Below are 27,074 nucleotides of genomic sequence, written 5' to 3'. Positions count from 1 at the left end.
GACAGTCTGAACAAGTTTGAGAAACAGAAAGAAAGATAACATAACTAGAGTTGAAGAGGGGGCTGGGTGAGGTGAAGGGATGAAAATATTAATAGAGGATGAAAATGATACACAAGGGTCAGGTAAAGTGAGGCTTTGATCCTACAGTGGTTCTATTACATGAGTTGTATTAAAAATCAAAGTCTAGTTTTGGTCACTGACTGGAAAATAAAGTATAGGAGAGTAAGAGTAAAAACAGGAAGTTTAGAATGCAGTTTTTCTTAATTATTGAGGCCAAAGATGATGGCAGCTTGGTTTAGAGAAACGACATGACGACAGATTGCATGGGAGGAGAAGCACAGAATCAAAGGTCAGCCTTTCGTTCTTAGCTCAGGTAGCTGAGAATGATGAGTTAGCCACGCTACCACATAAGAAGCAGCAGTGTTGAGAAAAGAAAGTGACCTTTGTTTTGTTCAAGTTGAGTATGAGGGATCTACAACATAGCTAAGAAAAGAGACCCAGTGGGCAGGTTTAACTACAAGCCTATAGCTCAAGAGGTAAAAATTCATGAATAATTAAACTGGAGGCTTTTCAGACAAAAAAAAATTTAAGATTATCATGACTAGAGCTGAGTGGGATGAAGTCATGGTTAAAACATTGAAGGTAAATTCATAAGAAGAGAAATAAATTAAAAAAAGATGAAGTAAGAAAGAAAGCAGGAAAGACAGGTAACAGAATAATATAAATTTTAAATCCCAGCGCTTTGGAAGGCCTAGGTGGGTGGATCACCTGAGGTCAGGAGTTCAAGACCAGCCTGGCCAACATGGTGAAACTCTGTCTCTACTAAAAATAAAAAAAAATTAGCCAGGCATGGTGGTGCACACCTATAATCCCAGCTACTTAAGAGGCTAAGGAAGGAGAATCGCGTGAACCCAGGAAGCAGAGGTTGCAGTAAGCCGAGATCACGCCACTGCACTCCAGCCTGGGTGACAGAGCGAGACTCCATCTTAAAAAAAATAAATAAATAAATAAAAAATAAAAATAAAAAAGACTCTCCACTGCTGAGATTAATCCAGAGGAGACAGACCATTCTTTTAACTAGGTAAAAATCCAAAGAGTGTTCAAAATACAGTGTATAGGTAAATGCAGGGTTTTTTTTTTCCATTAAAAACTGCAATTACTTTTGCATTGACCTAATAGGAGATCTCATTTTTTTTTTCCCCTGATGCACTTGGCTGATAACATTTGCATGTGTGATACATAAAACCATGAACACATCCATATTGTAGATTAAAGTAGGGATCACAGATTCCCTGTGTATGGCTTCAACTCTACCTCACAGTATGCTATTCTAGTCAAGGAAGCATACTGAAATGAAATTAAGTAAGAACAACATTATTATGGAAATCATCTTGAGTTTGCTCTTTAAAAAAAAAATACTAAGTAATCTCTAAAGAGTGCTCTAGGTACTTTTTTGGTAATAGGTGAATAGGCAAAATAACTCCTAATCAAGCAAGACCAAGAGGCCCAATACCATGGTTTAGACCTTTTATCCAGAATGTTTATCCAAGAAGCACATCATTTGAGCATTGGCAACTGAAAACTAACAAGGATTCAGAAAGGCAGAATATTATAATACAGGATGCCATCTAGTAGGTTTCAGAAACCAAGGCATAAGAAGAATATAATCTAGAGTAAAAAATCTGTGCCACTGGAAAACTGGAAGACAAAAGATGGGGGACATCTGAAGGACAAGGATATCAAGGTCAATAGTGGGATCTGCAGCAGGCCAGATGGCCTGACCTGACAGTGGTATTCAGAGGGCTTCTGATGGCAGGGCTGGACTGTCCTTGCTCTCCCACTGCAACCTGCCAGACCAAAAGGAATGTGAGAACAGACAATTGAAACTAATATCTCCTAATAGTCACTAGGTGGGCCGGGAATGGTGGTGCATGCCTGTAATAGTCACATGGTCACAAAAGACTATGTGAAAAAAGTCTTTAAGAACACATTTTAAAAAAAGACTTCTTATAGCTCTGACTCATTTTGAAAACTGCATAAGAACATTGTTCCAGGAATCATTGTCTTTCAAACTAATCTCATTGCTTTGCCATGATGTAAGAGAGTTTAACCTGTGGAGTCTCCGAATAGCTCAAATCGGGAATTTTTTATACAATGCTGTCAGTATCTCTGAGTTACCTTTAGGATCAAGGACTCCAACAATAGGTAACAGAGTAGTTCTGCTGTGAGGTATACTAGATGGGATGAAGCTAAGTGGAAAGAATAAGTCACCCAATCTTCAGTGCTTTGGGGCATGAGCTCAGTATTGCCTACAGTCCTCTTTTAAAAATGAAAGGTAAAAATAGTTAGTGATACTAATACCATTAAATATGATTTTTTCCCCAGAGACAGCCTGGGAGAACAGCCAATGTTATAAATACATCATAACGCAGTGTGACAAAATCATCATCATATTCAGACAGGAGATGCTTCTTAAGTGAGGAATAAGGTAATGAGTGATCCCTCAAGTTTGGTAGGCCTGGCTGATACACTTAAGGGCCGCCATGTAAGAGAAGCCTGCACACATCACACATTTAGACCCTTACAAGACTGCAGGCAGTAGTCACAGCAGGTCCAGTCCTGAAGAAAGATGACTGACACAGACCCCTTCAATAAAAGAAAATTCTCATAGTCCTTCAAGATTCCTTGTTATAGGCTCACTGTATCTCAGCACCCCCCAACCCCAAAATCGTTATGTTAAAGTCCTAGTACCCAGTAGCTCAGATGTGATTGTCTTTGGACATAGGGCTGTTAAAAAGGAAATTAAGTTAGAAAGAGTGAATCAGGGTGGGCCCTAATCTAATCTGACTCGTGTCCTTAACACCACATGTTCTCACTCATAGGTGGGAACTGAACAATGAGAACACTTGGACACAGGGTGGGGAACATCACACAACAGGGCCTGTCGTGGGGTGGGGGGAGGGGGGAGGGATAGCATTAGGAGAAATACCTAATGCTAAATGACTAGTTAATGGGTGCAGCACACCAACATGGCATATGTATACATATGTAACAAACCTGCACGTTGTGCACATGTACCCTAGAACTTAAAGTATAATAAAAAATAAAGAGAAAAAAAAAGAAAAGGAGATTAGAACACACAGAGAGACACCAGGGATGCAAGTGGGTAGAGAAAAAGACCATGTGAAGAAGACAGAGAGAGAAAGCAGCCATCTACAAGCCAAAGAGAGAGGCCTCATGAGAAACCAAACCTGCCGAGACCTCGATCTTGGAGATCTAGCCTCCAGAACTGTGAGAAAATAAATGTTTGTTGTTTAAGTCACTCAGTTTGTGGTATTTGTTATGGTAGCCCTAATAAACCAAAACATTCTTCAATAAAAACTTTTTAAAACAGAAGAATATTTGATAATAAATGGAATCACAATATAAAACCATCTGTGACTTTTACTGATGCAAATCTCAGTATTTTCTTGACTCTGAAGAAAATAATAGGAGCTTCGGAAAGGGTAAAACTAGCAGTCTCATGTTTTATTATATTTTTTAAAACTCGACCAAGCTAATTTATTTACTGCACATGGCATTTACCAGCTGATACATTGCACTTCATACGTTCTTAAAACTCCTTTACCTCTCTTCCTCTTCCTACGTGGTTTTGGTGCATACTCCGGGCTTTTCTATGGAGCTTGTTGGTTCCCCTCAGTTACCAGCTATCTTCCAGATTCATTCATGGTAGGATTTAACCACGTCGGGTTGTGAAGCAAAGTCTGTTGCTTCATATTTCACCCACTTAAGAAAGTTATTTGCCATTAAATTTCTTATTTTCATGTTTACAATAAGGGCGGGGTTTAAATATCATCTAGAAAGTGATGCTAGTTACGTTAGGCTGTCTATACCACAGAGAAACAATAGGAAATCTTCTCAGGCTGTTAAGCATTGAAAACAGCAGCCGTTTAGATGACTTGGAGTGATTGTTGGCTGGGAGCTACTGTCCTGTACCTGGCTTATTTTCTACTGAGCCAGGTATCCTGGCTATTGATTGAAGCAATTTTTCTCATCCCCTTGCTCTCTAACTACAAAATGGCCCTTCAGTGCTGACCTTAAAGATGAGTGCTGCTTTTTTTGTTTCCATTTTCCCTGATACATTCCCTGCCCTTTTCTTCCATAATAAGTGAAAAAAAAAAAAGTAGTGCCCACACTCCCTTAGGTGGTTCCATGAGAAACATTCAACCTTTCTTTCTTGGCAGGAGAGATACCAACTACATATCTGCATTGGCAGTAGCTACCTGTGCTCTAAGGAGTATAAATTTTTGTTCCATTTTTGTCTTGTTGGATGATAATAATAGCCACATTTCTTGAGACCTACCAGGTGTCAGGTACTGAGTAAGTACTTGAGACATAGAAAGTTTAACCCTCACATGAATCCTATAAGGTAGGTACTATTATCCCATATTGTTGAATAGAAAATTGAGGCATAGAGCGGTTGAATAACTTGTCTCGAATCACAGTGCTAACAAGCGTTAAAGCCACATCTTGAAGCTCAGCGCAAGTACTCTTAGTCATCACACCCTACTCCCCTGCTTCCATTCCCTATCTCCCTTACTCATGATTGAGAAAATTATTAGCCTTTCTGGTTACACAATGCCTTTTGAGCAGAGGATCTCAAGGTATCAGGTTGTGTCTTGAAGGCTAGAGTTGTACTGTAATTCCAAACCAGAAAAGCCTTCCCAGATCTTATTCAGTCAACAAAATTATACTACCTCTACAGATGAGGCCTATCATTATATGAGGGTATTATATTATCATATTAATAGTTGCTTCCACATTTATCAACCCAATTTTTAATATAAAAAAGCCAATAGTGTCTGGCATTGAAACCAATGGAGAAATCATACTCCAAGGTCTTCACCAAGTGACTTAATCTATTGATAATCAGCATGGGAGTAATCCATGGTGCAACATATCTGCTTGCTCATCAAGTGTTTTAAGATAAAAGATTTGGCGGGGTGCAGTGGCTCACGCCTGTAATCCCAGCACTTTGGGAGGCCAAGGTGGGTGGATCATGAGGTTAGGAGATCTAGACCATCGTGGCCAACATGGTGAAGCCCCATCTCTACTAAAAATACAAAAATTAGCCAGGCATGGTGGTATGCGCCTGTAGTCCCAGCTATTCAAAAGGCTGAGGCAGGAGAATCGCTTGAACCAGGGAGGGGGATGTTGCAGCGAGCCGAGATCGTGCCACTGTACTCCAGCCTGGCGACAGAGCAAAACTCCATCAAAAAAAAAAAAAGATAAAAGATGTTTTGTTGAAATTACTACTTTTGCTTTCAATTTAATTCCTTGATCACCTACCTCTGAATCATTTGTTTAGAATATAGTCTGAACTTAAAAAAGAAATCAGAAAACTAAGGTTAGTGTTTCCTATTTAGTCTCAGCTATTGAGAAACAAATTTCTTAAACCTAGGGGATGTATCAGATAAACAAGTAGCTTTCCAATGCTGAGTAATGACCTGTTTCAAGGTCATGATTAATTTTTCTTAATGAAATAGAAAATAATGGAGAATATCAGAGTGTATTATTACACAGAGTGAGGTAAATATTATTTTGGAAAGCTCTAGTTTTCAACTGCATGTTAATGTAACTGTGTGTTTTACAGCAAGTCACAGTCAAAAACATGGGAAAACACTGATCTTCTGTTAGGTCCACAGAAGTGTGGCCAATGAGTAGGAACATGCCTGGGTAGAGACTGGTCCTTGCATTCAGATGAGTTTCAGGAACACAGTACATTGTGAGGACTTGTGGACATTTCTATGTGCGTATTCTTTCCAATATTTTCTTTCTTCATCCCCCAAATCTAAACTGTCTCAAGGACCTTTTTTTTCCTTCCATGAAGATGTTTCTTTCCTCTTTTCTGACCTACTGTCACTAAGACATGCTCTCTTCTTTTCTCATATCTAGGCCATTGCCATAGCACCTCCATGGGCTTATTCCCCCTCCTTCCCTACTCTTCCTCTACTCACCAATCCATGTTATTTACCTTTTCAGACTATCTTTGTAAAAATAATCTTTATATTTAGTAAATCTGTTTATAGCGAATCAAGTTCAAACTCTTTTATGTGGCCTCAACTTTCCTGCCTTTATGATCTGCATTTTCCACCACGCATCCTATTTTCCAAAATATTTTCCAAAGTAGGATGCATGGTGGAAAATGCAGATCATAAAGGCAGGAAGGTTTTTCTAATGGACATGCCATTCTTATACGATTTCTATACTTTTGACTGCATAGTTTAATTATTGAGTGTGTCTGTACCTAACTTGCTTCTCCAAATTCTATCTTAAGTCCTAACTCTCCCATGACATCTTTACTTACTGCTGTTGTTCAGACCTCTTTCGAAAATTCATAGAAGTGGAACATGCTATACTTATATCACTCCAGTATAGCCTCATTCAAGTTATTTTTTTTCTTCAATGATATTATAAGCAGCTTGAGGACAAGGCCCGTGTTTTTCTTCTATGTTGGTAATTAAAATACTAGCAATAATGGCATTATGTAGTACTTACTATGTGCCAAGTAATAAATAAATATTATGCATGGACCATTATATATTTTCGAGCCTCACCATATCCCTGAAAAATAGATAACAGTTGATCTTCATGATTCACAGATTTTATATATCTGAATTCAACTATGTGTTAAAATTTATTTGTAATATTGAAACTAGAATGCACAGCACCATCATAGCCAACGGTGGACATGCACAAAGTGGTAAAAATTTTGAGTTGGCCAATGTGCATTTTTCTAGCTGAGGTCTAACATGATGATGCTCTGCCTTTTTGTTTTAACCCTTATATTATAACCAAGTATCCATTTCAGATCATTTTATTGCCACATGTTTCATACTTTTGGGGCTTTTTGTTTTGTTGATTTCACTGCTTAAAATGAGCCCAGAATGGTGCTGAAGTAGTATCTAGTGATCTTAAGCACAACAAAGGTATGCTATACCTTACATAGAACATAAGTATGTTTGATAAACCTTGTTTAGGCATGAGATAAAGTGCTGTCGCCTATGAGCCCAATGTTAGTGCATCAACAATATACATTAAACAAGGTGTATTTTAACTGAAAAACACATAAAACAAAGTCATTTTGATTGGTTGATGAAAATGTTGTGACCAGATTCTCAAAGAAACCTAATCCTGTATTTCCCTTTGGAGCAATGGTTCAGTATTTGTTAATTCAGTGTTTGCTGTAATGTTATAAACTACATCTATCACAAATAATGAATTGACTATTATCTCTTCTTTATTTCTTTTTTACAGAAACTAAGAAATAAAGTAGACAAAGATTAAGTAATGTGCCTGAAGATACCAAGATAGTTGGACAGGCTGAAATTTGATTTTAAATATGTCTGATTAAATTTTATTAAGTCTTAAAGTTTCTGGAGCCAGCAGTGCAAACTCAATCCTCTATTGATAGAATAAGATTCAGAATGAATTATTTCAGTGGTCAAAAAAAAGTAATTGAACAAGTTTTTTTTTTTTTCTTTGTTTCCTCTGAATTAGATATTCAGAGCAGTTTTCTAATATTTTGTGAAACAATGTAAGTTCCTCAAACATTATTATATTACCCTTAGTTATTCATTAATTGTATCAACAAATATTTGAGTGTCTACATGCTTCCAGTACCAGGCCAAGCCCTAGGGACAAAATAATCTCTCAAAGAGCTTAAAAAATATTGCTGAAGGCAGACCTAGCAACAATAATTATGTTGTTGTGTGTGAAAATGCTGTAGTACGGATGTTTACAAGATTTCAAAAGCCCACAGAAGTAGAAAAAAATCTAATCTGCCTGGGATTTGGTGAGAAGACTTTTGAGAACAACAACAACAAAAACTATCTTTAAGCTGGATCTTAAAGAAACATACGTCAGATGAGAAAAGGGAAATCTGGCCGGTCGCGGTGGCTCACGCCTGTAATCCCAGGACTTTGGGAGGTCGAGGCGGGCGGATCACGATGTCAGGAGATCGAGACCATCCTGGCTAACACGGTGAAATCCCGTGTCTACTAAAAATACAAAAAAATTAGCGTGGTGTGGTGGCGGGCACCTGTAGCCCCAGCTACTTGGGAGGCTGAGGCAGGAGAATGGTGTGAACCTGGGAGGCGGAGCTTGCAGTGAGCTAAGATCTCACCACTGCACTCCAGCCTGGGTGACAGAGCGAGACTCTGTCTCAAAAAAAAAAAAAAAAAAAAAAAAAAAGAAAAGGGAAAGCTATACCACATAGCTTTAATGAATAGTCTTAGAGTTATGACAGTCCAAAGGTTTGGAAAAGAATATGCTTGAAGGGAAAAGTTTTTGAAATATGTTCTACTAGTTTTCCAAAATAAAATTATTACTGTGGCTTATCATTCCAAAACAATAAGCACATTTTTATTGTATGAGGTTTTTACAATTTTAACATCTCATAAATCAAGGTTGGGACTTAAAATGAAAGATAGCTTAGTATTGTCACAGGTATACACACAACAGCTTTTCTTACATACAGGGCACAAATGAAGGCGTATATTATAGGTAATATTGTCTAAACCAGGATAAAATATAGTTTTATAGTCGTGTCCAAAGATGGGTACTTTCAGGAAAGAATTGGATCTTAGAGGGAGCTTCACCTTATGACCCGACAGCTGGCCAGACAAATCCTCTGCACCACTTCTTCAGGGTACAGCTGCATATGTTGCATTCACTTCTCCTCTTAGAGATCTAGTGAGTGGCTAGTTGAAAATAGTGATAATGTCATAAATTATTTCCTTTGTTTCTTCTCTTTTTTACTGATCTATTTCAGTTTTGGCATCAAAAATAAACAATGGGTATCATATATAGGCTTTGACATGGACTTAATCATAATATGCAACAGTTGCCAAAGAGTTAAGTGGCTACATGCAGACAGAGTAATGAATGAAGGGAAACAGCTTTGCTGGTAGTTAACCCATGTTCCTTACCGAAGTAATTGTGCCCATTTTAATGGAATTTGGTGTTGATTTAGTAACGTGATACTTTTGGGATTCAGCCATGCATTTTTTTTTTTTAATAAATAGAAGTGATACTCTTTTCCTTTGATAAGTTCTAATTATCTTCACTGGATAATCAGGATGGAATAAGGAAAAGCTATACACTTTTTTGGTTTAAGAAAAATGTAGGGGTTATAGATGTTGCTTCTTCTTTTCTCCATTGTCAACGGCAGCAAATTATTGCTCTTAGTAAAAGAGGGCATTAACTCCAAGAACTTAAACTGCAGTGGCTCATGTGATTTTAATGCTGTCCCTCAGTAACGTGAATAATCTGGGGAAAGATTAACTTCACAATTTTATTAATTTCTTAAGGTGAATACAGTATTCTGATTTATGAAGTTGTCAAGCTACATGTTAAAGCAATGAAAGAAGAAAACTGTACTAACATTAAAAAACAGATTTGTTGTGAATTGATTTAGGGGATGACAACAATAATAACATATAATTTGAAATTTTAAGGGTTCATACAATTCTATGGATTTGTTAGTTAAAATACTTGCATAAATCTCTCACATTCTGAATCACTATTACTGAACGGAGATAGATAATATAAAAAATAAATATTATACACAAATACAAGAACAAAGTGCCTTAGTGGTATTTAGAAACCCTGCTGAATTAAATTTTTCATGAACGAGTTTCCTCCATAGGCCAAAAAGTAAGTTACCTTTTAGAAATGATCATTAAAAACAGGAGTCATTTTAACCAAATGACCTCATGTGTTGGGAGGAATCAGGCCAATTCTTATGATCCTAATTCATAATTTTTATTTATTTATTTAAGACAGAGTGTCACTCTGTCACCCAGGCCGAAGTGCAGTGGTGTAATCTCGGCTCACTGAGACCTCCGCTTCCCAGGTTCAAGAGATCCTCCCACCTCAGGCTCCAGAGTAGCTAGAATTACAGGCATGCACTACCATGCCCTGCTTTTTTTTTTTTTTTTTTTTTTTTGTATTTTTAGTAGCAACAGGGTTTCACCATGTCGTCCAGGCTGGTCTCAAACTCCTGACCTCAAGGGATCAGCCTGCCTTGACCTCTCAAAGTGCTGCGATTACAGACGTAAGCCACTGCGCCCGGCTTAATTCATAATATCATCACAGCCATATTAATTGTCTTCAAAAGTTTTCAAGGTCTTCACGGTTTAATTCATTTGATTTTCAATAGAAAAAAAATACGTATATGCACATATTTGTATGTGTTTGTGTATGTTTATTGGAGTACATTCCAATAATTTACTAACCAGATATCCAATCTTTTCCTATGATCTTGCTAATATAAGCTATTCTGTCTATAGTAGTTAGTATATAGTAGACAATTCTATGTCTCTTTCATCAAAATATCAAATCAAGTTTTTAATTGAGTAAAACATTACCAGCCATTTTTAATAAAATACCTTGCACATAACTACATTTAAAAGAATATATTTCCTTTAATTTTACTTAATTTCTCTTTTACCTTTGCTCATCATTTTCTAGTGGAAAAAGGATGAAAAAAGTTCACAGGTACCTCTGTGATTATTACCACTACTTTTGTTGTTAATACATTCAACAAACATTTGTTGAACATCTTCTATAGACAGATTCTGTGTGAAATCTTATTTGCAGAAGGTGGGCTGGCACTTGGCTAGGGTCCAAAGATGGATCAGAAACATGTCTTTTTTTTCAAAGATTTGCTAATTAGTGCTGACAATACAAGATATGATGAGAAGCAGAAGAGGAAATGCTCTTGGAATTCACAGGCCCATAAGACCTGAGAACTTCAACAGCAGATTGAGAGACCAAGCCGGTCTGAAAACACAGAGGAAGCAAAGACCCAGAGCCAAGAACATACAATGCTTTCAGAAATCAGGAAGTGGTTCATTTACCTCAAGTGGCTGGTCTGTGAGGAGAAAGAGTAATCCACACATGAGGCTGGAAAGGTAGGTAACCTACATATGTGGAGTGTACTAGGAGGCAGTATAATGACTTCAAGTTGTCATTCGGGGAGCCTTGAAGCTCTACCAAAGGTTTTGGAGTAGACAGTGAAATAATCAGAGCTGTTCTATGATAAATTATAGTACCACAGTATATAACATCGCTAGGGATGTAGGTAAACAGGTGAGGGAGGATCAAAGGGAAGAGGCCACAGGAATCATGTAGGCTGAGGTAATTAGAGGCTGACCTGGATGACAGTAGTGGGAAGAGAGAGGAAAGAATGGATGAAAGAGGCATTAAGTAGGCAGACCCAAGAGAAAAGAGAAAAGGAAAAAGTCAAGATGGCATTTCAATTCTAGCCTAGGGACTACTAATTCTATTTTTAAAAAGTGGAGAAATGCAAGAAAACTTGGAATTAAGATTAGTTTATGCCACATTAATCCTGAGTTGCTAGCCAATTAGAAATGCCCAGAGCCCTTGGACATGGCAAAAACTAATGTGAGGTTCAAAGAATATTGATGAAGATTATAAACCAGAGTTTATAATCAAGTGAAGAAGACAGTAAATATTTGCAAATTCTTCGTATAAAATTGTGGGAAGTAGAATACAAGAGATTAACATTCTTTGAAATTTCAGAGAAGAGAAAAGTCATTTTCAGATAGAGGTGGGGGTTGGTCATCCGGAGTTCAGAAAGACTTATCAGAGTTGAGCTAGAATCGTAACAGGTAGAGATGGAAGAGGAAGGAATTTCAGAGAAGGAGGGCATTCCAGATGCCCCAAAAGACACTAGTAAAGTTAATGACATAGGAAAATGCAGCTGCCATTTATGAGGCAATGAGGAGGACACCAATTGCTTAGGACTTTGTGTATACTTCCTTTGACGAAGTGGGATGAAAAGAGAGAAACCTATTTCTGACTAGACTAAAATGAAACAAGATAATTAGCCAAATTGCTCTATTTAAGTCAAACCAGCTAATGTCCATGACTAAGCAACTGGTTAATGGAATTCTTCATTGAATTTATGCACACAAATAAGTAGCTCAGTCAAAACATGTTCTAAATATAAACTGGTCATATTAATTTCTTGAACTTCCACACATAAGAATTTTGAAGCCCTACACTTTTGAGAGTTAGAGATTATTTCATGGAGTACTTTGCCTAATGTTTCGACTGTGAACAGAGTTTATGAGATTCTTTTTGAAATCACAACTTGTATTTTGTGTCAAAGACTTTAAATACTATTTTTAATGTAAATATTAATAGAAGCATTTCAGAACTACAGGGAAAAGTACTTGGTTACTTTATTAACATTTAAAACTTAGGAAAAAAATCTGTTTCATCTCTGTAAGAGAAAAGCATCTTTGAAATGTTCAAAAGATAATAATCTTCCATCCGCTCCAGGCAATGTACTTTTACAATTATAATTTTAAATATGGACAGTGGTGATATAATACAGAATTCAGCACCAGTAATTCTCATAGCAGTTTTTTTCCAGCAGTATATGCATATGATTTTAGCAATATATGTACCTCTATACAAATTAGGGTGTCAGTATTATTTATGAAAGTTTCCATGATTCTAAAAAGCCTTCTTTTCCTCTTTCCCTCAATAGCTAATTAAAATAAAACAAAACAAAACAAAAAAATCCTGTGTTTTCCAAGGGAAATACCAATAAATTTACAAATTTAGAGTAGGCTGAAGGAACATAATACCTAATTTGGGAGTTTTGTCAAATCTTTAATGAACTTTATGCAGAGATACGGTAAGAACATTATGCTGAAAATGCGGAAATCAACTCAGCAGTCTTTGTAGAAGTACCTTTTAATCTACAGCATAAAAAGAGTTAATCTGAAATGCAAACTGTAGTTGCATTAAATATGCTTTGTTTGCCATTCAATAAGCTTTGTTTTAATGGCAAAGGCAATACTGATATTGGGTGAGTACTTAAACTTTATTATGGAAATAAATGATGTTGTTCTAAAAGTCTTCCAAGACAAGAAAAATATGCTGTGAGAAGTTATTGAATTTCCTATCTTCTTAGCTAGAACGATTTTCTATTTGCCTTATATTTTCAGGGAATAGTTTGATAAAATTAAATATGTTTTTCCCCCCACTAATAGCAAAACCCTAAACAAACTTTAAACTATGTTTTTTTGCATGTTATAGTTAATGTGTTTTCATTATGCTTAATGCACTTTTAATAGTCTCCTATGGTAAGAAGGTATATTAAATGTGGGAATAAAATATCCATGATACCACCTTGAATTTGCTATAGTGCCTTTTATCTGGGGGCTCAAAGCACTTCACACATGTTCTCATTCAGTATCTCCTTGAGGTGTAATATATGCATTTTATGGGCGAGGACACTGAGGTGGAGAATGACTAAGGGAATTGAGGTCATTTCCAGAGCTCACACTAAGCATAAGACGGCTGCTCATACTTGGAGCTGCTCACACTAAGCTCCAAGATGGCTGCACTGGCTTCGTGGGACCAAAAATTGATTGCATCTCCACTAGCCTTTTCCTTCATGAACTTGTCTCCCTTACCTGGACACCATCGGATGCAGGGATGTAACTTGCCCTTTTAAATGTGTCTGTCACATTTCTCAGGATCTCCACAGACATCAGAAGATCGCCTGCATAGAAATTTTTTCTCTGAGTTAAATCCAACAGTGTCTTGGTCACCTGGGACATTCCATCACCTGCCAGCATTCGCTGCCCCTTAGCAAGGTGCTCTTTAATCTGTGATGGTCAAAAGAACAGAGCAAACATCAGAATCTTCATTACCATTTATCTGAATAACTTCATCAAACAACTTTATTTAAAATTTCTCAGTCAACTTAAAATAACCTTGCAATGCTTGGGAGGATTTGAAAACTGTAAATTGTGTGTATCCCATACTCAGATGGATAAACATCCAGCATGCAAGAATTAATGAGTGTATACTTTTCGGCAGGCTTGACAAACTTGCCATTTCTAGTTAGAACACACAATTCAACACATTTGGGAAAATGTGAATTAATTTAGGTTCTTAATTGGAGTAAAAATCAAAAATACTTTAGCATGTGGTAAACATGGGGGACTGTTTAGTAAGGTTTGATCAGAGATGGGTGATTATAAACACTTCAAAAATAGCCATTTTTACTAACAAGCTGAGCTTATTAACTTTTGCCTTACCTCTTAAAATGAACACATCTTCATAGAGCAGCAAAGAAAGTTATTAGCAGCACAATTTTACTTAAAATATCTTAAAACTTTGGAGATTTACTATGACATGATTGAAAACCAGATTGCTTTAGCTTTATTATTTTTTTTAAACAGCAAAAACAATTAAAAACTCTCTGCTGGGTCTTCAGCAACAGAATGAACTATTAAAATGCAAAGCTTAAATTAGTTTGATGGCCAGAGAAATGTGCTGCCAATTCTTATATTTGCTTGTTGTACAGTTCAAGGGAGGAAAAACATCTTATAATGCGAAAGAATAGTAAGGTAAGAGAAGGTAAAGAAATAGCAGGAATCCATTATACTTTTACTTGTTTACCAGAAGTTTAATCTGTACCTCTTCTTTGCTAAATTTGTTATAAAATTAACTAAAAAAACATGAAATAATCAATAATTAACAGGCCAGAGAAATAGTGAAATAGGAAGGTTAAAGTACATTAACTGTAATTATCAATTTTCCATCAAGAATTGTGCCAACAAATCTTTTGAAGTATGGCAATCAATCTGAACTAATCAAAAAAATATAAATTTTCCAAGTATTATATTTCAAAAAGTGTTGAAATTTCATATATTTTACTTTTCTTTTTCTGTAAAGATGTCTAAAACAATTTTGGTAAAATAAAATCTTCAGAGACATACTTTATTTCCATTGTATTATGCTAAAAGTCATAACGTATTTAGGTACTTTACTTCTCCCTATTTTCTTCTTTCATTTCCTTTCATCTCTCTTTGGTAGCTGCCATCAACCATGGACTAAAACCCCAATGACTGACATGGCATCAGTAATCTGGCTCTTGCCTATCTCTATAGTGTCAATGCTAATTGTCTGGTAATGGAGTGATATTTACATATTTATTCATGAAAGAGACACAGCACTGGCCAATAAGAAGGACATGAACCCTCAAAGTAGAAGCCAGCTGGTTTCTACTTTGTACCAGGCTGTACCACCAGGCTGAACTCCAGTCCTGCTTCTAAACTACTGGTAATTATTTGTAATTTTCTGTTCAGGTCATGCGTTTCATGACTTCAGATTTTTGCAATAGATATTCTACCCTCTTTTCTTCCACGGTCTTTTGTTTAAAAACCACTCATATTTAGTTCTTGTTCTTCTAAATAACTAAACAGAGTTAATCAAAGCCTTCTCTTGTTATCCTTTATACAGACATGACTTTTATCACAGAGAATGGTGATTATCTGCTTAAATATTTTTCTGTCCCAATAGTCTTTCTGAAACTTGAGGGTAGTCTCCCTGCCTTATTCACAGTCTTAGCAAACAGCATAGCAATATTTTGTTGCAGTGAATTCAGTGGTTATGCCCTAAGTACACCTTTGTGGTGCAATATAATGGAATGGGCTTTAGAGCCAGGTGTGCCTAGGTTTGTGTTTCAACTTTGCAGCTTATTATTTATGTAATTGAGTTCATTGGAGACTCAGCTTACCATGTCTCCTCTGAAATTTGAAAAATAGATCTATATATTAAAAATGTTTTAAAAGTCATTTTCTTAACACAATTTAACCCACACAAGCCTAAGATAATTAGCAGAAGCTAGAGCATACAGGAAAGCATCTTGCTTTCCCACGGTCTGTGTGCCCTACATGCTCTAGTTTCTGCGGACTTCTTCCCCCTTTCCCGCCATTTGCTGTGTGCTAGTGGCACTTGCCTTTTTGCTCTTCCTCAATAACATTAGGAAAATGCATATCTCAGGGCCTTTGTCTTGCTTTTTTTTTTTTTTTTTTGTGGGAGCAGGGGGATGGCAGGGGCCTTGAATAGTCTTTCCACAAGCATTCACATGCTTTTTGTTGCCTTCTCAGAAAGGTCTTACCTGACTTCCTACCTAAATGGAATCCGTGTCATTCTCAGTCATCTCCCAGACTTCATCGTGCTCAACCTTACCTGCCATTGTGCCTTCTATTTCTTGGTTTATTCATTTTTCTGCCTGTGCCATTAAAATATTAATATGAGCTTTCTGAAGGAGGAAGTTTTGTTTATTATTTTATTCCCATTATCTAGAAGCTCATTCAATATACTGAATGAATGAGTTAAAGGAATGAATGGGTTATTGAATCAACTTCCATCTATGCTTAGGTTGTTAGGTCATAGGATTAAGTTAGGCACACTTGAAAGATGTAACTCACTCATGAACATAGTCCATAGGAAACACTGGTAATAAATAGCATGAGACAAACACACTACCTGACTTAAAGAGGTAGTGCTGCTTCTGAGCTGAAAAATGTCTGGCGCTCTAGCTGCACTTGTCCTTTTGCTCTTCCTCAATAACATTAGGTACAGGCGTGTCTCAGGATATGCAAGAAGGGTGAGGAAAGTTTTGAAGAGAAATGAAGGTAATAGAGTCTAACCTAGAAAAAGTCATGAAATTCAGTCCTCAGTTTTGTGCTGGCAATGCAAATCACAGCTGTGATACTCAAAGCTGCAGAAGATTAAATTGTTCTCCATTAGGAATGGAATGTAGCAATGGTTGCCACGGTAAATAATTAATGTCTGACTGCCTCAAATCAGCCCTTTCTCTATTATTTTGGCAACCCATACCTGTGCCTGTGAGGGATTTAACTTGTACAGATCTAATGTATGCTTCTCCTCAAACAAAAATATCAAAACATAGAATTGAATCTTGAGAAATAAAACATTTAGACATGCTTTCTGTTTGCAATAAAAATAGTTACAGAAGGCACTGGATGGCTCAACTAATAGGAAGGCCAGTCTGTCACGTCTGGGTCAGCATCAGATCTGGCCCAAGTCAGTAGTAAATTAACGTCATTGCCATCTGACAGCTGCTTAGAAGGCTTATGTAGAATGAGTTGTTGTCAGTCCAGCTCTTAGCAAACAGGTGCCCAGATGACAACACCAGCTCTAACAATTGGCACTGATTAGCATCCTTCCTGGCATTGTTGGTGAAAAGCACTCGGGACAAATACCTTGTAATATTTTTACACACTGGTGAGACTATTCATTGCCTTTATGTAGGGTATAAAGAATGTTTGAATAACATACGTTTCTGTCCAGAACGTATTTAGTTGAAAGACAATTTCCCAGTTCTTGATCTTCTATCCACAACATATGCATACTGTGAAGAGTTCTCTTTTTTTGCCTTATGTCTACTCTTTCACTACCTATTTCCTAGAATGACATGTCCAGGTTTATCTGCTAGATTGTTTTCCCTTTTTTCTTTCTCGATTATGAAGTTGAGAATAAATGGGTTTGCTCATCTTACCTCTTCCTTGTTTCAAACTGTCCTTTATTTGCATTCTACTTCTCTTCCTTTGTTGTCGTCTCTATGGTTTAATTCTATGGTTATTTCTAAGGTTTTGAATCCCATCCAATCCCTCCTTCAATATTTCTCTCTCAAAAAAATGGCCTGATATCATATATCTTATTTAAATATCAACTTCTCTTATTGCTACTTCCTTTCAACTACTGTTTTCTCCCTGGTTCTCTTCAAAATCAATATCAGAGGTACAAAATTTGGTTTGAGCCCAACAACTTTTTAAGTTGTAACTTAAAATTTCCAGTTACCTACAAAGTATGCTTTCTGGAAATCTTGCTAGTATGTCATGTCTAAGTAGCACTTGTAATAATAAAACCTAGATTTAAATTGTGGTTCTACTACTTATTACAAATAACCATCAGAAAAATTATTTAACTCTCTCCTGGATTATTTGATTTATCTGTAAAAAGGAGAAAATAATCACGTTGTTATTATGATGGGTTAATATAAAAATAGAGGTTAAAGTGGACATTCAATGACTGTTTCCTCTTCTCCCAAATTCAAGATCGAATTTCTCTAAATACTAGCTATACAGTGTTTCTCATGTCCATCCTTTTCCTATAGACACGAGATGGATCCTGGTAGGTCTTCAGTACTTAACTTCCAGAAGATTGATTCTTTCTTCAACTGAATCTAATTGGCTATCTATTCTATTCATTAATTTCAATGACAATATTTTACTTATAGAAGTTCTGTTTAAAGTTTTTCATATTCTTTAATATCTAACTGTTCTTTCACATCTTAATGATTTTAATTATTTCTGTTCTTTCACATCTTAACGATTTTAAACAATATATTATAGTTTTAAAAATATTTTCTATTCTTTTAAATTTCATGTTTTGCTGAGTCTCCTGATTCCTGCATTTGCTGATTCTTCCTCATAATGTTTTGCTTCATGATATTTATAATTATTGTAAACTTATATTCAGTGGGATATATTTATCTTTTGGGAGCCCCAAGTGCCTGGTTTGTGAAACAGTTGTTAGGGATGCTTTTGAGTGCATTTCTCTGGGTGTGGAGCCTTCAGGCAGTTCACTGGTCCTGAATAAATGTATGCAAATTTTCATGTTAATTCCATCTGTTCTTGGTTCAGACTAGGAGTTTCCATTCCTGAAAGGCAATTTATTTCCTCTTCTCCAAGAAACTCTGTATGAATTACAAATTTCTTAGACACATTGCAGGCCTGAGAATGCATAGGGTTTTTCTACTTCATGAGGCTAGAACAGCAATACAGTGCTGGGTCATTGCTGGAGGCCTGGAAGGACATCACTGCTTGTGTAAGAGGTGTTGTTAGCATCCTCACGAAGGCTTTAGGACCTCAGCTTCTAGCACCCGAGGCTTATGTATGATCTAACATTCCAATAGCTTTTTCCTACAGTTCTGGCTTTGATATCCCCCTGCGTTAATTTCCAATACCTAAGGATTCCTAAGTCTTTCTTTTGAGAGAAGCTGTAAGTCAATATTTGAAAATATATACTTCCTATAGTTTAGGCAGAAGTCATTATGATCTACAACGGTCAGCTTGGTTCAACCAACTGCTCTGTTACGACTACTACAGGTACCCTTGTAACAATCTGTCTAAATTTCTCACCACTTCTCCCTGCAATAATCATGGATTCTGTCTTCGCTCCCTGACTCATGCTATTCTGTCACTTTAAATGCTCTCCCAAAATCCTCTCATTAAATTGTTCTCTCTCTTTTCTCCTTCACGAATTCTTTTTGGATAACTGCAATCATGATATGATCTCTATTTTCAGGCTCATAGAGGTAATCTTGCTGTATCTTATATTACTATAGTGTTTGTGTTGTTATCTTATCCATTCCACTAGACCATAAACTCCTAAAGAGCCTGTAGTTTCTTCTTCATCTTTGTTTCCCCTATAATCTCTAAAACACTATGTGACACACAAAAGTACCTGTTCAAAGGGCTTGCTGAACTGAACTAAAACTACAGGAGGATTTTATTTTACTTTCAACTATAATCCACAAATGTTGGCAAGGTAAAAGCAGTAGTCCATAATTATTCAAAACAAAGAAATATGTAATAATTGGAGAACTTTTACACTTCCTGACAGAATTGCTTTGTAAACTATATCCAATTAATATAAGTAGGCAAATGAATTCAGAAATTTTAGACATCTACAGTTATATATTGCTACCTTTAGAAAATAATAACAACAATCATTTATCATTCTGATTATATGGCAAGAATGACAATACATGTTTTATAAGGGGTACCGCACTTGAGCTTTAAAACAATCCTTGGAGGTGCCATAATGATTCACATTTACAGATGAAGGAGTGGAGACTCAGTAAGGTTAACTGCATTCTCCAGGATTGCATAGCTCCTAAGTAGTGACTATGGAGATTTGAGCTCAGGCAGTCTGATCCTTAGTTCATGTGCTTAACTAATACTGTATGCTTCACTCAGGTTTTATATGGTGCTTTCATTAGAAATTGTCAAAATGCTTATTTTGACAATATTTAAATGTGTTCGTATGTTTAATCTGTTCAGAATATTTAAAAATCATTATCAACCATGTTTGTGTTAAGGAGAAATTCAGTCTTTTTCATATGAAGAAACAAAAGACATGAAGCAACTCACCAGACTCTTGAGGTATTGAAAATTATTTGAGTAGTAGTGGTTTTTTTGGAATATAATGTGTAAACATTTCTAAAGCCATTTACCAATGCCTATAGAAGATTTTGTAGGTAGTTTTACTCAAGTGGAGGTTGAATAAAACCCAAGGTTACCTTAAGGACTCCATTTAGTTTGGGTAGCGTGTTTTGATTATTGTAATTCAATCATGGAAATAATTCAGAAAGGTTTTTATAATTTTCATATTTCCTTTTAAAATTATAATTATCAGCTATTATGCTTGCTCACATTGCAACACTGTGAGCATTATTGCTCCAAAGGACAAGTTTTAAAAGTTTCTGTGTCATTCATATTTACTACTATTAAGAAGATCAACAGTGAAAGGGGGAAAAATGAGTCTAAAAATAGTTGCTTTTCAGAGTTCTGGATTAAGCCTCCTTGTTCTTTTTATAGAGAGATGTGGAGAGGGTCATGGTTTAAAGAGTAGGTGTGTTTCTGAAATAACCTTATTCTTTTCATTTCAAGCCTCCCACTGCCAGCCACAGTTGCCGCTATTGTGTGAATATTAATAAAAGTTTATCATAGTTGCTCTGTGCAAATGATACATTTTAAACATCGCATATTTATATATTATTTTCACCATCAACTCCTACAGCCCATCTGCAAGGTATATTAAAGGCTTTCACAGTTCTAAGTGGCTTCAATTAAAAGATAATTATACATAGAGCTTTTTTCATAAAGCAACAATCTAAATATATATCTTTTAATTTAGTTCATAACCTGTAATTTCCTAAGACCAAAGTCACTCATTGGACAATGGTATTTGATTATTTATAAATCTACCTGAAGTCTCCAGGAAATATAGAGATTATTCTATGTGAAAAAGAAGGTATACCCTTAGTTCTGGTAAATGAGTATTTCTTAATTTTCCCTATGTTTGATATGAAGAGTTTGTGCTCATCTCAGAGTTGCCCTAAAGTGGAAACATCAAGTCTGAAAATAAAATCATTGTCTGGAGACAATATGATAGGGCAGATTTGGTCCAGAATTTCACTGCATAAATCATATATGTATCACATAAAACTCAGAATTGTGGGTTGAACAGCATTTGGCCAAAAGTGCTTCCGATATCCCAGTTTCTTGTCTGAGGAATATCTGAAGTGGCAGATTTGACAGCATGAATTTCAGAAATGAAAATTATTGTTGGGAATAAACTGAGCCATGGAGAAAATTGAGTCAGGTATAAACTGTGCATATTTTGCTGTGAAACCTGAAATTTCCAAAATAAGAATGAGAGCATAGTAAATTTGCCTATCCAATGTAAACAAGGAATAGCTTTAATTTCAGAGTTTTTGGCTAGAATTTGACAAAACTGCAATCCTGAGCAAAGGACATATGTAGGTGAGACTTCTTTTCTAAACATCAAACAAATCTAGATGTTCTCATAAATATTTTGAGCCAGCAGATGGAACTAGAGCATGCTCTGTGAGCTCAAAACAATATAGTGGCCACAGACTGGTGCCCAGGCTTTTAGAAACCTCCCCAATCAGAAGCAGAGCACTAAGTAACATGATGTTTCTCTGTATATTTCTCAATTCTATTTCCATTACTTGACTTTTTTCTGGTTCTAGGGATTGTACACCAGTCAGAATAGGATAGATCATGCTGTGCTGACTACTTCAAAATCTCAGTACCTGAAAGCCACAAAGGAATATTTATCACACTGCATATGCAACCCACATCATCAGGGAGGCTCTGTTTATTACAGTCCTTCAAAGGCTTGAGATGATGGAGGATAAAAGATCTTGCAATGGCAATGAATGACACTCTCAGGCCTGAACATGGCAATGGTCACCTCCATGCACAACCAATTGACCAGAACTAGCCACACAGGTACCTAACATCAATGGGGTGAGGAAGTACAATCCTGCCATATGCCCAGAAGAGGAAAATCAGATATCATCTAATATAATATGCTTTGTGATGGTATGATGCTAATAGTCATTTTACTTCTTTGCCTCTCTCTAATGCCAATGGATTGATTCATCAAAATATCAACGCTGGATAAAATCTACCACAGTGCTTCTCAAACTTTAATGTGCAGTGAATCGCAAAGAGCATTTTTCAAAGTTGCTGATTCTGATAAAGTAGGTCTGGGGCAGAGTCTAAGATGCTACATTTCTAACAAGCTCTCAGGTGCTGCGGATATCTCTGGTCCTCAGAAAACATTCTGAATAGCAAGGCTTTAACAAATACCTTCCCTGCACCTGCATACAAGTAGCTGAACTTTATTGGAGAAAAATCATAACTAAACTGACAGCTATACTCTAAATTCTATATTTCCAACTTCAGGTTGTACACAATGCAGGCTGCTAATCCTATTATATTTCTCTAATAGGCTTATTTTCAACCTTCTGGAAATTACTGTTTTATACCTTTTCATCTCTCTTGGAAAGACACATATTTCCTCCTAAATCCTCACTCTTGGAAATGGAGAAAAAAAAATCCATCAGATAAAAACCCCATAATCTCTCCCACACAAAACCCACTAAGCTCTTTTCACTGTATTCATCTTTCCCATCTGCTTTCCTCTGGTTATAAAGGAGAAAGTATCTTTTTTCCCAGCAAAGTGAATTTTTTGACTTTTGCTATGGCTAACATTTCTTTTTGCCTTCTTGGGTTTTCTTTAATTTTTCATGTTTCTCTTCTAAATTTTTACTGGATCATTTATTTTAACATATAAAAATGTTATACTATTTCTCATTTAAAACAAAACAAAATAATACAAAACCCTTTTTTGGCCTTACACATCCTCCTAACTACTACCCTATTCTTCTGCTCTCATTCATTATCAAAATTTAGAAAGAGATGAATACACAACCATTTTTTACTTCCTCATCTCCTGTTCTTTGTGTTGATGACTTCCAAAATTATTTCCTGTCCAGAAATTAGAATCTGAGTTTCCGACTCCCATATCCAATTACATTCTCCAGATTTAATAGAAACAACCTTTGACAACCCCAAACCTCATCTGTCCCAAATTATTCCTCATGGTCCTGCCTTCCCTGCCTTCCCTGCCTCAGAAAAATGACATTATAACCAGCCAAATGTGATTACTAACCTTAATAAAGGACACCATCATCTCTCGTCTGGATTACTGCAGCAGGTTTCAAAGTTTCCAGTCCTGCCACCCTATGGTCTATCCTCCATAGAAACCTCATATGACCCTCGTTAATTAGATCTAATCAAACCATCCCTCTTCTCAATGTGTTCCCATTGCACTTAGTATTAAATCCAAACTCCTGGCAAAGGCCTTAAGGCACAGCTCTCCAGCCTCATGTCATGACACTCTCTTCTTGCTTACTACCTCCGGCCAGTAGATCTTTTTGCTTTCTTAAAGACCTCAAGGTATTTCCATATGTTATTTTTGATACATGGAATGTGCTGTCATTTCCTGACATAGTCATTCTCTCTACTGTTTACATGTTCATCTCATGCATTCATCTCATCTTTCAGGTCACAGTATTAAATGTTATTTCTAAGAAGAAATAGAGAGACTGCACTGTTTTTTTATTTTATTTTATTGTAATCTGAAGTCATTTCCAAACATTATTCTGTATGTTGGCACCCTGCTAATTTCCTTTAACATATAAAAATTTGTAATTATGTTTAATCTCATTTCCTGTCTATTTATATTTACATTGAATTTATTGTGTGTTACATTCAAGTTGCTTCCCCAGGTCCTTGAGCTCTACTTGGCACCTAGTTAAAGGTCAATGATTATTTGTATAATGAATTAATGGGTAGATGAATGGACACATAAATGATTGAATAACACAGTATAGTTTCTTCTGTAATTTTTTTCCCTTTGGTATTAGTTTAAATATACTTCTCTATACAATTATATTCAATTACAATTATATTATACAATTATATATATACTATATGTATGTTATATACTATACAATTATATTCTATCCTATAAATAAGTTTCACTTCAAAAAGTTTCGGATGAGATCAGGCCCATTCAGGGTGGTATGGCCTTGAAGACATAAGTTCAATGCCTAAAACTGACTCTAACATTTATCCTCCAAGCCACACTAAAGGCATACTTTGGGAGAAGCTTAAAAATCTCCTCAGCTTTTAGTGATATAATCAGTAGTAAGTTATAAGGTTAAAAATAGAAAAAAGTATATTTATTAGAGATATTTCATATATATATTAGGCTTCCTTAAAATTTCCAAGGGAGCACAATCATATGTAACTAAAGATTATTTTTCTTTTTTATAATACAATTTAAATTTACTGGTTTGGGATAATGTCTCACTTATATAAGACCAATGATTTTGTCATTGCAACTAGAAAAACTCACATAATTTACAAAAATGACACTTTCAAGGACATCAGAGAGCTATGTAAGTAGTGAGAATGAGATGAACTAAATTTCCAGGAAGTAGAGATCTTTTCTGAGGTAAGCCAAATATTTAATTCATTTTTTTTTCTCCTGAGAAAGTTTGTTAATTCTGGGTAAGAATTGAGGGTCAAGCATGGGTGAGGCAGAGTACCTCTAGGGTAGAAAGATAAATGAATGTAATTTGGTTGGCCAGAGATGGAAAAATATAGTGAAAATTTGAGGGGCCCTAAAAATCCTGCTGAATTTTTTTTTCTCGTGAGACATTTGCTGAGCTTCTGCCCTGTGTAAAAAGCTGAGGAGATAGGATGAAAACTTCTTAAATGCAGAATTGCAATTTTCCCTTTCCTTTAAGAGCTTTGGGAACTGAGGGAAGAGTCCAGTGTTAAGCACCCAGTTGATCTCACCCTCAAGACAGTTGACAGTTTGAAGTTGCTTGGGCAGAAAGCTAGAACATGGAACTAGCAACTTCTGAAGGCTGAGCTGAATCTCCCTCTGTCTCTCAGAGCTGACAGGATGGGCACATGTAGGCTCTACAAACATCATGGAGAAAGGCAGCCTAAGCAGATATAGTTTTATTAGAAGTGCAAAACAGCCCTGACCCAGATCAATTTCTGATTGAAATAAAGTATCAACTCCTTACTGTATTTGAATAGCTAAGGAAAGGAAGGATACTTTTTGGGATACACTAGCCAGTATGATTTGAAAACCATATGTTTATTTTATGCAATGTCTGACATTCAATAAAATATTACCGGATATGAAAAGTGGCCAAGAGATATGACAGACAAAAAGAAAAGCAAAGTAGACTCACAGATTATGCAGATGTTAGAGTTATAAATGCACTTTGGGAGGCTGAGGCAGGCAGATCACAAGGTCAGGAGTTCGAGACCAGCCCAGCCAACATGATGAAACCCCGTTTCTACTGAAAATACAAAAATTAGCCAGGCGTGGTGGCAGGCGCCTGTAATCCCAGCTACTCAGGAGGCTGAGGCAGGAGAATCGCTTGAACCCGGGAGGCAGAGGTTGCAGTGAGCCAAGATCACACCATTGCACTCCAGCCTGGGCGACAGAGTGAGACTCTGTCTAAAATAAATAAATAAATAAATAAATAAATAAATAAATAAATTACAAAATAGACATTGTCCATTCTTTGGAGAACCCCAAAAGTGTTGTGATCTTAAAAACAGAAACAAAGTGTATTCTAGACTAGGAGTCAGTAAACTACAGCCTGCAGGCCAAATCCAACCCATTGCTTGTTTTTGTATAAGTTTTGCTGAAACACAGCCATGCCCATTTTTTATTTACTGTCTGTAGCTGTGCTCTTGTACTACAAAGCAGAGTTGAATAGTTGCAACAGAAGCCATATGGCATGTAAAGTCTAAAGTATTTACTATCTTGTTCTTATAGAAGCAGTTCACCAGCCCTGTTCTAGACTTATAATACAATACATAAAGTCGCTACAATTGAAAGTTTTACAGGCATAATGGAAAACTCATTAGGAATTTGTGAAATATGTTGTAAACTCTGACATATGAATTGCTTAGGAAAGAAAGATTTAAATAACACCTCCCTTCCAAGTTTGTTTGTTTCCCATCAGCTTCAATAAATGTGAGCTATTATTATTTGCTGTAAACACAGTGAACACATAATTTTATTCAGGACCACATGTTAAAAACTCCATAACTGTGGAGCTGAACTCAGATTTCAAAACTCTAACAGGTGGTTCTGAATAAAATAAAGAGACTTCTGCCCATTTTAGAGAAAGCAATACTCTTTAACTTTTCCTTGTTATTGTTGGGTTCTGCAATGATTATTTGAATTCCGTAAGTGAGTACTCACAACATTTTGGAGTGTGATGACAAGAATTAAAAGGCAGTCAAATGCTATGTCTTGAGTACTAAGTTTTCCACATGATTTCATGAGAGGACCATGTAGTTAGAAATACATGTATATGGATGCAAAAATCAATGTTATAATTAGTAATAATAACTCAGGTTACTGAATGTATACTACGGTCTGGTAACAATCCTGTTTAATTGGTCTGGAGTGACTTCCTTATTGATTCAGGGTTAAGAACTTCCACATGATTATAATGTTGTCAGGATTAAGAACTACTGATTTAGGTGATCCCTGCTTTTCCATGACTTGCCGTGTTCCAGCCTTATTGTATTACATAGAACTTGCAGAACAGGTAACTCCTGTCTCACAGGCTCACTCACCCCCACCTAATTGGTGAATACTTGAAAATTAAAATCATCTGCTAGTTCCTATGACCAGCTGAACCTCAGCAGTCGTTTATTGGTTTCTTAATTGCTCATTAAAGAAACAATAAGACAGGCATACTTTTTAGCTAAATACGTATTTGTTGTAAACAAGACCTATGATGGTATTGTTTTGTTTTCTTCCCCCAAATAAGCTGAAGTAATAAAATGTGTTATCGTCTTTTAGGCAATGTGCTGAGCATTTGTGCGATGAGATGGTGACCAAAAAAGTGTGATATGTGGGGAGTTTTGTTGCATTAACTTGAGAGAAAGTAGGGAGAAAAAAGGAAAGCAAATATTCTCCTACTTTTTGTCTCTCTCTCT

General features: G+C 36.2%; 1 protein-coding gene across 2 annotated transcripts in view; it reads right to left on the bottom strand.

The window, feature by feature from the left end:
• ADGRB3 (adhesion G protein-coupled receptor B3) overlaps positions 1 to 27,074 on the bottom strand; it is a 754,183-nt gene that overhangs the window by 379,482 nt on the left and 347,627 nt on the right. For both annotated transcript variants that reach the window (XM_054491608.2, XM_054491609.2), the window contains exon 9: positions 13,518 to 13,712. In XM_054491608.2, the coding sequence (XP_054347583.1) occupies positions 13,518 to 13,712 (195 nt within the window). The remainder of the gene's footprint in view (positions 1 to 13,517; positions 13,713 to 27,074) is intronic.

This window comes from Pongo pygmaeus, chromosome 5, assembly GCF_028885625.2.
Source record: "Pongo pygmaeus isolate AG05252 chromosome 5, NHGRI_mPonPyg2-v2.0_pri, whole genome shotgun sequence".
NCBI classification, from domain to species: Eukaryota; Metazoa; Chordata; class Mammalia; order Primates; family Hominidae; genus Pongo; species Pongo pygmaeus.
This window is presented reverse-complemented; position numbering and strand designations above follow the sequence as displayed.